The sequence below is a fragment of the Dermacentor andersoni genome, chromosome 9 (assembly GCF_023375885.2).
Source record: "Dermacentor andersoni chromosome 9, qqDerAnde1_hic_scaffold, whole genome shotgun sequence".
NCBI lineage: Eukaryota > Metazoa > Arthropoda > Arachnida > Ixodida > Ixodidae > Dermacentor > Dermacentor andersoni.
This window is the reverse complement of record NC_092822.1, coordinates 10,781,132-10,794,095: the sequence shown is the minus strand read 5'-3', so window position 1 is coordinate 10,794,095 and position 12,964 is coordinate 10,781,132. Positions and strand designations below refer to the sequence as shown.

The following is a 12,964-nucleotide window of genomic DNA, read 5'->3' as shown; positions in this document are numbered from 1 at the left end:
TATAAAATAGAATGCAAATTTAAGATAGCGAAAATGCAGAGTATGGGAAGTCATTCTCGTATATTGGGACGCGACCGTTACACTTGAGAAGGATTCTGTGACGGCGCTCCTTAGTTTACTTCCGTTCCTCATCAGTGCAGAGACAGCAAGTCGTCTATGCAAAACGGTCAACATTTCCCGCGTGTATGTGCCTTCTTGCACGTTCTCGTCATCTATGCTCCAGACCATTTCTAAACGAAACAGTTATGTATTAGCGAATCAGCTAGCGGTCTATTGACTAATGGGTTTCAGATGAAGCAGGCCATGTGTAACCTCAGGAACGTCGCAATCGCTTCAGAAGTAGTACGCGCGTGTTTCATAAAGTCCGGTTGTCACTCATTCACGTAAATAGTTTCTGCCGCTTTGCGCTTGAGGTGTTTTTAATGATCAACAATTTTTTGAGCATTCATAGGAGCAGTGTCATATACAGCAAAATGCTGCATGTACAACGCGTTTTAAATTATGGTTTGGCCCCTTTCGTTTTGCAACCTCTTACATCCGAAGAAGCTTTATTAAACAAAGCGGGCCCGATAAACAACCCTGAGGCGTCTTATTGGTGAAATAGACGATCTACATGGTCAAACGAATAAATTGTTAGTGTAGTTACTGTTACACAAATAACGGTTTGTCGCCAGGCCATTTCTCACAGAGAACAGGAAGATTCTGCGAAATTGTGACGCTAGCTAAGAATGAAGCCATGACGAGATCCAGAAAAATTAGGAACGCGTGCAACTACTGCCACGAGAATAAAATGACAGGAAACGTACCAGTACCATTCTATTTCCTTCTTCATCCACTTTCTATGTGTGCATTTCTCTCTCTTGCTTTCCTAGAATATCTTAAATTCTTTCTTTTCATGTGACGCAGTTAATTTTCCATAACTTTATGTTGGCCGTCTTGGAGTCTAAACGATTCAGTGCAAGAGACACACCAGAGCAATGTGCCATTATGGAGTCGTATTTTTTTTTCTGAGTGCCCTTCGTGCCTTTGTGCACATGTTCACAATGGCACTTGACAGAAACTTCGCACGCGAAGCTCCCATAGTGAACCACACTCAGCCCGATATTCACTCATTTTACCTACTTCCACGAACACGCCTTGAACCATCAATTGTAAATTGCTTTCTCTCCTTCTGCTTCAGAATGGCAAAGTTGAACGGTGGTCTACGTGCTACTAACAGTGGACAGTAGGTCGACATGAACGGTTCACGGTGCCGCCTTGTGTTCTTTTTTTTCTCGAGGGATCCTTCTGAGAAGCAGTATTTCGTGGCACACAATTCTCAGACACTGGTGGCCGCACACACTGCGGCTGTCTTGTCGCGCAGTTTTGTTTCATGTGAAGTAACCAAAATTGCGCCATTCCATAAAAGCGTGATCAGATGAATATGGAAGCGCCGTTCTACGACCACACGGCAAAATAAGTGAGATATATGTTTCAGTATCCGCAGCAGTCCAGGAACAAAAAGCATGTTCGGTTGTGGAAAAGAGATTTCTGACTGAGATAGCCAGTGCGTAGAAAAAGCGGATTTTACAAGCGGCATTTATTATGAACAGTTACCCGGTGAAGTAGTCAGTCCGCAATGATAACAGACAGAATGATAACAATGTCTCTGATCGTTATATTAAGATTTTTTTACGCATGAACGGCTTCGCGACGAAGAAAACAAAGTAAAAACCTGCAAGCCGGTGGAACATTCATACACTGAAAAGTTAGCGCTTATGCAACTGCAGCGCAAATGTCAAAGATAAACCTCATTAACTGTATTTCTGTCATATTTGGATGGCATCTACTCATGCGAACAACTTTATCACAAACAATCTTATTGCGAATTTGAGCCCGAAGCTTTACTTTCATGTATATTGCACGAATGTTAAATTTGCGTGAATGTGCAAAACGAATCGAGCTTGAAATCAGTCGGCTTTCTCTTTCGATTGGGCCTGTGTTGTGTCACATGAAAACACCAACAGCCTTTGAAACGAATGTGATATTTTATTTACCAGCCAAAGCTGTTTATGACGTTCCGTTAACCTATCATAATTTCCTGATGACATATGCTGTGTGTTTAGGCTAACGAAACAGTGTCTTTTTTATGTTTACGTCCAGATTTCTCAGTAATGAAAGTAGTTTCAAAGTTCACCTGGAGTAGTCGTAATGTTGTTATAGAAACCGCCTTTGTAGGTGCAAGTTAGTTCCTAATTCAATATCTGAAGAGGCACACTAAACCGTTAGCCCATATGGTGCAGAAACAATCGGTAACATTAGGTTTGATTGAGCACACTGTTGAACTATCTTGGCGGTCCCTCCGAGCGAGAACACAGATGTAGAAGGTGTAGTATAGTCGGCTAGCACAACTTTGCGTGAGATTTTCGTTGCCCAGTGAAAGTAGTTTTAAACAGGTTTCCTCTCTACCTTAAAGCTGCGCATTCTTCCTCATACTGGATGTCAGCGTCGTACCGAGGAGGTAGATTTCACTCCCGCTTATCCCATTGTCCTTGTGCGCAGTATGAAGAAATCAGGTTTAATTTTCGCGATGTAAGTGAGAGTACGTTTTCTGGCAGTGCGCGACTGCCACTGTCGCTGAACGGAGTTATTAATACAAGTGTTGCTCTGCCAGTACACTGTCATTAGTTTGTCTTGTACATCGCACCTAATATCAGAGTTGGTATCAGACATACGAGGCGTCATCTGATTCGCAGTATCAGAAGCAAATATTTTCGGCCATCCGCGAGTTCACGGAGCTGCAAAGGAAACTCATGCGGATTCCACAAAAAGGAAGCTTTACAGTTCAAAAATATTTTGTCTATTACTTGTCAATATCGTAATCTTGTTAGTCAGCATATTAGAGACTATCAATATAACCATCAAGCTCGGCACACGCTCAAGAAGAAAAATGTAAGACTGTAGCTTTCTTTCATTCAACCTCAGTTCAGTATTGCAATGTTCTTCACGTCATGCAACGTCGTTATCATAAGCTGGGCAACCAGTGTTAAAAGGCACAACTACTGGCTTGCAGAGGCACTCAATCATTGACTTAATCCCTCGGTCCTTCACTCACTGCCTCGCCAGTTAACAATTACCCAATTTAGTCACTAGATCAGTTCCTATTGTGTGTGTATCATTATTATTCACTTATTCTTTTGGTATTTCACTCCATTCATTCATTCATTCATTCATTCATTTTCACTCACTACCGTACTCACCCACGCACTTACTCACCGGTTCACACAATGCCCAGGTGCTCGGCGCAAACCACGACGCCAGCTCTGTTCACAAGCAGTATTTCGAGGAACCGTTCGAGGCCCGGTTTGTGCGCATCCAGCCTCTCAGTTGGGAAAACCAGGTGGCGCTAAAGCTCGACCTCCTCGTCTGTGCCATCGGTAAGCCACGGCTCTCTTCACCCTCGTTGCTCAATAGCGCCTGAAGGTATCCATGAAAGATGACTGCAAAGAATTTTATATAATGAACTGTCATGACGATGTATTCAGCAGCTCATAGTCTAGAAATGTCGCTTAACTACAGCGGAAAAGATGGTTAATCAAAGCGCACTCTACTTTGCCTAATGTACACTGACAGGAAGTTGGACCTACTGACGTAAACATCTACAACATCAAGCTTATAGTGGAGGATGGTGCAAAAAAAAAGGGGGGGGGGCACTTGGGGCAGTGCAGAAATAGGGAGAACACGTATCAATATTTTCGAATTGCCTGCCACGATAAAGCAGCCAGCAACCGGTTGAAAGCAGTCAATCCATTTTTACCTATGCGAATCTTTCGTCTAATTCGTGCCCAAGGTAAAAGGAATGACGCTGAAGTTTTAGCATAGCCGGATAAGAGTTACTTTCCGTAACTCTACCTCCGTGAGTATAAATCGTGCAGCTGCAGCTGCTGCAATATATGGAAGTATTTCTAAAGGTGTAAAACATTCTAATGTATTTCGTTATTTTATCAACAATGTTAGAAAAGCGGGCCTTTACTCTGCACTTGTACTGCAAAACTACATATGTGTATATAAATTTTTATTTACAGAGACGTTTACTGTCAAACCAACCTGGACACCGGGGTCCCACGTCAGTGAGTATGGTCTATGTTTGTCATCAATTTCACACTCTAGTTTAATGAAAAGAGCAAATAATAGCTTCTTTTGGCCATGAGAAACACTTCTTTCCGGCTGCGCCACTTTGGAATTCGCCTCAAGCGCTCGTTCAGCCAATTACGAGCGCCGCATTACTTCCCAAACTATTTTCACGCCACAAAGAATCCGTGAGGCAGTGGCACTGAGTAGATTACAGGGGAGGGCGTTGTCAGGAACGGTGGGCACCATTGGTGGCATTCATTTCTATTCACAGACATTTAATAAGCTATCGTGCACACAGAAGTTGATGAAAAGACCACTGTAATTTTTTACCGTCATTTCTCTTGTTAAACGTCTCCAATTTTCTTGCACTGGGTCTGACCTGTACCCATCCTTTTGTTCTCTATCTCTTCTTTGTAGCTCGTTTCAAAGCAGTATCAGATGAAAATTGCTTTCCCTGTCTTCCCAAAAAATTTGCTAAATCTAATTAGCGCCTTACTCATTGTCAACTTCTTGCGTTTTACTTTATCTTTCTGTCACCTTTGCAGCGCTATATCTAGCGTCTGATCCCATATTAAATTCGTATTTAATTTTATCCGAAAGGGGTCATGCTAGTTCGTCCTGCGCATTAGCGGGACAAACTTACACAAAATCCTTGCCCACAGAAGATTTTTCAATTAACAGCAGTATTCCTTTGGCTTTTTACAGTGACTGAGTAGAGTTTGTAACAACATTAATAAAGAGACGTCCTTTGAATTTCAACATTCTAGTTCTGTACTGCATCGTCCGTTCACTTTCCTTTCATTCTATTTCGAAAGAGGAGACGACAAAGAAAAAAATTTAACGGGCCATTTTTCAAAATTTGGATCAAGCTATCAATACGAAAAATGCACTGCGCGTATAATGGAATTATAGACGGTACAGATTAGAACAAAGAGGTGCTAATTGCTTGACGTGTGATAAGAGGCCCAATAATCTGGTTTCCGTAAGGAGCATTAGTGGCGAGAGAAGCTAGCTGCCGACTTCGGACCTTAAGATCAAGTTATGTGCAAGCACGGAAATGCATTATGCTGGCAGGATTCCAGTGGCGAGTTTGCCAGTACACCAGGTTAATTACTACAAGACGATACATCCTTCTGCAAGGAAAATCCTAAATGCAGCCTATGAGAAGCAAAAAACAAAGACTTGTTTCGTGCATTGTTCGGATTTTCTGAATGTGCGTAATGCACTTCAGACGCCGAATATGCGAATTTCATATTCGCATATTTGCACAAATCGCACAATAGCGTGTTCTGGATTGCAATTCGACGAAATTTTCTTTCGTCAGAATTTTTTGCCATCGATCGTCTCTATTGCATGTTACGCTTGCTGTCAAAATCAACTGCAGCTTCTCTTACAAAGTGCTCTAGCTAACAAATTGATATTTGACTACGTCCCCTTGCGCAGACGACACTTATTTAATGAAATGATGGACAAAAGAGATCTTGGCGCACAACAGATATGGTGGTGGCAACTTTTTGTCTCATAAACAGGTGGTACAGGTAGACATGTAGTTTTCTACACTTTTGCGTATACCTTGTGTAGAAAAACGAGTATAAACTTGGCCTTGTTTCGTGCTCATATTGGCAGTGCTTCGATAAGATACCCGTGTCCGCCAGTAAACGTGTTGTAATAGTTATTACTCTACTTTTATTGATGTGGCTTTTGTGAATGCCAGTCTGCCAGGAGCCAATGGGACTCGAGAACGGGTTGCTGGACGAACAGGCGCTGCACGCTTCGTCCGAGCGCGACGAAGAGCACGAGGCCAATCAGGGAAGGCTGGGTGGACACAGCTGGGTCGCTGGTGTCGCCGACAAGTACCAATATCTGCAGGTACGATTTCTGTCCGCTCGTGCGCTCTCCACCAATATAAGAAGAAACACTTCATCTGATTTCAAACAGCCATTATTGCAAACATGGAAGTCAGAACCTCACGTACCCACTGCTGTTTGTTACGATCACTGGTTGAAGAATACCGTTCATGAAGCGTTTTCCTCGTTGCAAGCACACACAAAAGAAATTGCCGAATTAGAACATAAATCCAGTGTTCCATTTCATCTTGGAGGCTCGATCCAATGCTCTCAACACAAAAAAAAGGAAGAAAAGGGGGTGAAAGAAGGATTTAGAAATAGATTTGAAGCTTCTAGCTATGATATACCGCAATTTTAATTTCTTTACTAAGGACTGCTTCTTTACAAGCGACAACTTAACAAATCGTTCAAGTAAAAGTATTGTGTTCGCCTTTGTTAATGTATCCCATTCTTTACACGATAAAGGGCTTTCTCTGAGCAGGAAACAGTGATATAAAGCTTGAAAATAATGGGTGCCAAAGTAAGGTAAACGATAGGGAGTGCAGAGAATAAATGATTAAAACAATAAGAAAATTGGAGAGCACAATACGCATTCTGTCGACGGAAGACAAGTGCAATGGGAGATCTCTAAGAGAGGCCACTGTCCGGCAATGGACTCAAATTAAGCTGATTACTATAAGGCACCATTTGTTCTCGGGATAGACTGGTCTGCTGAACTAATGATAGTTGCTCAGTGTTCACATTATCCTCTTTCGCACCACAGGTGGACTTTGGTGAACCCCGCGAACTAACCGCAGTGGTGACCAAGGGTCGGGAGGAAGCCGCGCAGTGGGTCTCTTCGTACACTGTGCAGCACAGCAACAATGCGCACAGATGGAGCACGATCAAGGACACCAACGGAGACGATGTGGTGAGCAACACTGTTTTCCTTGCCTTATGTCATATTCAGATGGGAAATTTCCAGTAAGCCACTAAGTCTGCAGGTGGGTGCCTATTTTATTATCCGAGTTACATCTCTGAATCGGCTTTCGGAACACAGTTCCCGCCACTGTAGCTAGGAGCACATGTTAATGGCCGATTGTAGTGTTGTTCACTATCCTGAAGATAGGATTACGTACGCTGAGATTAATGGGGCTGCCTCTACTGTAAGAACAAATCATTCATGACAGCGACTTATGGAGCGACGGATATACAGATAAATTACACAGTACCATTGCCAGCGAAGATGATGAATTGTATGCGCCTTGTTTCTTAAGAAGTTACGTTCATAGCAACGACATTTTGAGTGAATACGTTCGCTTCGCTACAGCCCCGTCTCATCCACACCTCTTCACTGATGTCGTGATTTGCATTATGTAGGTGTTCACGGGCAACTTCGACGCCAGCACTGCAGTAACGAGGGTGTTCCCAAGGCCTGTTAGTGCTCGCTATCTGAGGATTGTGCCCGTCACGTGGAAGAACTGGATTGCCCTTCAGCTCGAAGTACTCGGATGCGAGCCAGCGCCTAGGCCTACTGGTGAGCAACATGTTGTGTTCATTAATTTGGTGGTTCTCGAATTGGTGGTTCTCGAAGAACTCGAATTAGCCTTGACTTGAGGAGGGAACGGAAGAAACTGGTACATAAGAAGCCAATCAATGAGTTAGGGGTAAGAGGGAAACTAGAGGAATTCCGAATCAAGCTACAAAACAGGTATTCGGCTTTAAACCAGGAAGAGGACCATAGTGTTGAAGCAATGAACGACAATCTTATGGGCATCATTAAGGAGTGCGCAATAGAAGTCGGTGGTAACGCCGTTAAACAGGAAACCAGTAAGCTATCGCAGGAGACGAAAGATCTGATCAAGAAACGCCAATGTACGAAAGCCTCTAACCCTACAGCTAGAATAGAACTGGCAGAACTTTCTAAGTTAATCAACAAGCGTAACACAGCGGACATAAGGAACTATAATATGGATAGAATTGAACAGGCTCTCAGGAACGGACGAAGCCTAAAAGCAGTGAAGAAGAAACTAGGAATAGGCAAGAATCAAATGTGTGCTTTAAGAGACAAAGCCGGCAATATCGTTACTAATATGGATGAGAGAGTTCAAGTGGCTGAAGAGTTTTATAGAGATTTATACAGTACCAGTAACATAAGGTGAGAGAGAATAGGCTAGAGGAACTTGAAATCCCACAAGTAACACCGGAAGAGGTAAAGAACGCCTTGGGAGCTATGCAAAGGGGGAAGGCAGCTGGGGAGGATCAGGTAACAGCAGATTTGTTGAAGGATGGTGGGAACACTGTCCTAGTAAGATTGGCCGCCCTATATACACAATGCCTCATGACCTCGAACGTACCGGAATCTTGGAAGAACGCTAACAGAATCCTAATCCATAAGAAAGGGGACGCCAAAGACTTGAAAAATTATAGACCGATCAGCTTACTGTCCGTTGCCTACAAAGTATTTACTAAGGTAATCGCAAATAGAATCAGGAATACCTTAGATTTCTGTCAACCAAAAGACCAGGCAGGATTCCGTAAAGGCTACTCAACAATAGACCATATTCACACTATCAATCAGGTGATAGAGAAATGTGCGGAATATAACCAACCCTTATATATAGCCTTCATTGATTACGAGAAAGCATTTGATTCAGTCGAAACCTCAGCAGTCATGAAGGCACTACGGAATCAGGGTGTAGATGAGCCATATGTAAAGATACTGGAAGATATCTATAGCGGTTCCACAGCCACCGTAATCCTCCACAAAGAAAGCAACAAAATCCCAATAAAGAAAGGCGTCAGACAGGGAGATACGATATCTCCAATGCTATTCACAGCATGTTTACAGGAGGTATTCAGAGACCTGGAGTGGGAAGAATTGGGGATAAAAGTTGATGGAGAATACCTTAGCAACTTGCGATTCGCTGATAATATTGCCTTGCTTAGTGACTCAGGAGACCAATTGCAATGCGTGCTCACTGACCTGGAGAGGCAAAGCAGAAGGGCGGGTCTGAAAATTAATCTACAGAAAACTAAAGTAATGTTTAACAGTCTCGGAAGAGAACAGCAGTTTACGATAAGTAGCGAGGCACTGGAAGTGGTAAGGGAATACATCTACTTAGGGCAGGTAGTGACCACGGACCTGGATCATGAGACTGAAATAACCAGAAGAATAAGAATGGGCTGGGGTGCGTTTGGCAGGCATTCTCAAATCATGAACAGCAGGTTGCCACTGTCCCTCAAGAGGAAAGTGTATAACAGCTGTGTCTTACCAGTACTCACCTACGGGGCAGAAACCTGGAGGCTTACGAAAAGGGTTCTGCTGAAATTGAGGACGATGCAACGAGCCATGGAAAGAATAATGATAGGTGTAACGTTAAGGGATAAGAAAAGAGCAGATTGGGTGAGGGAACAAACGCGAGTAAATGACATCTTAGTTGAAATCAAGAAAAAGAAATGGGCATGGGCCGGACATGTAATGAGGAGGGAAGATAACCGATGGTCATTAAGGGTTACGGACTGGATTCCAAGGGAAGGGAAGCGTAGTACAGGGCGGCAGAAAGTTAGGTGGGCGGATGACATTTAAGACGTTTGCAGGGACAACATGGCCACAATTAGTACATGACCGGGGTAGTTGGAGAAGTATGGGAGAGGCCTTTGCCCTGCAGTGGGCGTAACTAGGCTGATGATGATGATGATAATGATGATGATGATGATGACTCGCCAATGGCGTTGAATTAATCGCTGAGCAAGAGCTGGCTATTTCCAAATCAGTACTTCTCAAAAATAGCAAATAAGGTAAAGAAAGTAAGAAAGAAAGCAGCAGCCGGATGGACGCTAACGTCGGAATATAGTACTTAGTATTCTTAAAGCCTGCGCAGTTGAAGACGAGGCAAGCGTCAGAAAACTGACACGGAAAATTGCAGTTTTTTAGAATGCAACTGCACCAACATGTACTGTTGTCCATACCTCAGACATAGCACTCTGAACACGCGAAAAGTACTTTCTATTTATTGCAAACCTAGTAGATGTTGCGTCGACAGCGTTTAAAGCCGAGAAGTAGAAGATAGCAGTCGAGGACCTGTACTTCGCAAATCAGATAAAACGCCAGCGTAGTAGCTTCTGGAATTCAATACGGCGTCCACTACCTCGACCATTTGGCCATTATACCACCACACGTACGCGATGAAAATTTCTATCCTTGTAAGTAGCATTAGAAATGGGTCGGAATGTCATATAGGCCGCAGAATACAAGGAGAGCACTCTGCAGATAGCTTTTCACCCGTATTCACAGAAACCCAGTGCCTCAAGAACTCTCTGGCAAAAGTTGAGGCCCACAGTGTTGCTTTTATTTTTAATTACTGCGCTGCAAGCAGCAGGGCTCATCGGATCTTAGTCGCTTTTACCTGAAAAAACAATGACTGCTTTTCCTGCAGAATCTGCTTTCTTAAAAGTTCGGCGCAAATACCAATTCAGAAGCACAAGTGATAATAAATGCGTCCTTATTAATGTTGATATTATGTATTATTATTATTACTGTTATTATTATTGCAAAACAGGGCTACTTGCTCTAGCACTCGCAAACTTCCTCCTAATTATCGGCACCAAAACGACGCGATTATCATTAACCAGAAAGACTGTGCAACCGAGCTTTCTTTAAATCAACTGCCATTACTCAAACATATTTGCCAACGGTGGTCATTAGTCATGCGTAGCCATGTCAGAAAAATTGCAGAAAATATCTGCTTTTGCAGTGTTGTTTTCCGAGAAGCACCCTTATTCTTGGCCAGAAAGAAACTCACCTCGTTCTTTTTTTTTTCCTATAGGAGCCTGTGGCACAAAATTTAAGCGGTAATGTACTGTAGATTGCGCTTGGCTAACGAAGGACTAAGAACGGCACCAAAAGTTATTTTACAACATTAAGCTTCTCATGCGAGTAAGGCTTTTCTGCAATTTGGAAGAACCTCCAAATGCCATTATAGGACACCGACTGGTGTATATCGTTACAATAAAAATGGAGGCGCATTTATTACAGCGCACTGATAATTACCTGGTAATTACGGGGTGTCATTCTGAACATAGTGGCAATTACTGTAAGGTCGTTCTGGGAGAACAAAAATATATCTGGACTGGTTACAAACGAGCTCTGTGCAGATTCTTTAAAACTGTTTAAATGTACAGCACGTACCACAATCTGCACGAATTATGCGATCGCTATAGGTGCATGGCGGCTAAGTAGCTTTTGGTGGAGCGAAGCCATTTTTTTAGGAGCGAAATACAGCCGGTCACAGTGAGCACCTGTAACATCCTGCACGGCGCTTGAAATTAATATCGGCACAGTTTCTTTCATGGATTTTAATAAACACTTGCTTCGGTCCTTTTGTGTTTTTCTGTCAATTAGCGTATTATGCGAAGCGTGGTCATCCAAAATTCGCAAAGTGTGTAATTAATGATCACAACGCATTCTTTTATTAGCCATCTTTAAATACAAAGCGCACTTCACACTTTCGGTAGAGCAGGAACACTACTTTTGATGTGTGTGCACAGTAATCGGGATTGAATACCAGAGCAAGAAAAATAATAAATCATTGCCAAGAATACGGTCCGGCGAGATAACGTACGGGCACCAACTGGCTTTATGGAGAACGCCGACGGCAGCTAATATTAAAAGCGGAATTTCGGAACAAGCATGTTCATCGCAAATGAATGGCTCGCGGAAAAAAATATATTTTCTTTATTTCGCCGTATCGCGCCAATGACACAAGATCGACGGCGCGGGACTTTATCATCGTTCATAATTTCGGCGGCGTAATGAAGATAGATTACTGCACGTCAGGCTGAGCAGTCTTGCATCACGCACGTTTTCTTTCCTCTTAGATGCATCTTTTTTTTTTATTCTACTGTTTGCAATTGTTATCATCCGCCTTCAGAAAAAGCGGGGCAAGCTAGTGTACTTGCATCACGGAGGCAGCGTGCCACGCTATAACTTAAACATATATAGTCTGCAAAACCGGCTTGCGCAACGTGGCAAGTCTTATGACGCAATACTAATTTGAAATCTGATAAATGGCTATCACAGTGCAGTGATCATGCACCCGGTATATATGAGCATTTGATAACGTTAGATAAACGTGTATACAGGTACTAGCGCCGTAACGTATAGTCTACAGGTATGACGATGCAGGATTAAGAAGGATATGTACCATATTGCGAGATACGAAGCGCGTTTTTAGTTACAACCCAGTTCCTGTCGTTGGTGTAGGTGCAAACTATTTACACTATCTTAAAATATGCTTAAGAAAGGCTGCAAAAAAGAATGGCCTTCATGAACTAGAGCACATTTTTTGGTACAATGCGAAAAAATATACCTTCGTGCCGTAATTGTTTTCAAGGAAACTTAAAAACGCATTATTACAAGAAGCATCAAACTGACTCTTCCTGTTCTTGCTGTCTTGCTTTTGCATTTTACCGCATATCTAAGCAGTGAATGAACTAAAGAACTAAATTGGATAGCGAAATTGAAAAAAGAAATAAGTTTCATTGACTCTGGATCACCCCAGTGTAATAGTTAACTTCTCAGATGAAATCGACGCCAAGAACGTGACACTTGTGAGTGGAGCATTGCACTTTGTCGTGTATATTGTCGGCATTCTGGAATAATACGAGGAAATGTTTTTTTAAGGCACGCCAGCAGAAAACAAAGCGCGCGCTGCAGCCGGAACAGCCGTTCAGCGACCAGAATGCAACCGACGCGTACATTTACTCGCAGAGATCTTGCATGGCAGAATTGACCACATGCGCGAACTAGATGAAGGAATGATCCAGCGGCAACCTATGTTTGTATTCTGACCACTTCAAACACAATGATTATGCACTTAAGGCTGCTTCGGTTTACTCAAATTATAAAAAGTGTTGCATCTTTAGGCCGCGCCGTTGGAGAAACATTTTACTTTGTTGTCTGCCTCTTATATTTGGATTTCTGGTGGCGAAACCAGTCTGCATCTCTGCAAAAGCTCGCTTCT

General features: G+C 42.8%; 1 protein-coding gene across 1 annotated transcript in view; it reads left to right on the top strand.

Moving 5' to 3' along the window:
- The window catches only part of LOC126527459 (uncharacterized), a 203,664-nt gene that overhangs the window by 100,984 nt on the left and 89,716 nt on the right, over positions 1-12,964 (top strand). The window contains exons 42-46 of the mRNA XM_055068522.2: positions 3,275-3,416; positions 4,065-4,109; positions 5,828-5,982; positions 6,724-6,870; positions 7,320-7,476. Of these exons, the coding sequence (XP_054924497.2) occupies positions 3,275-3,416; positions 4,065-4,109; positions 5,828-5,982; positions 6,724-6,870; positions 7,320-7,476 (646 nt within the window). The remainder of the gene's footprint in view (positions 1-3,274; positions 3,417-4,064; positions 4,110-5,827; positions 5,983-6,723; positions 6,871-7,319; positions 7,477-12,964) is intronic.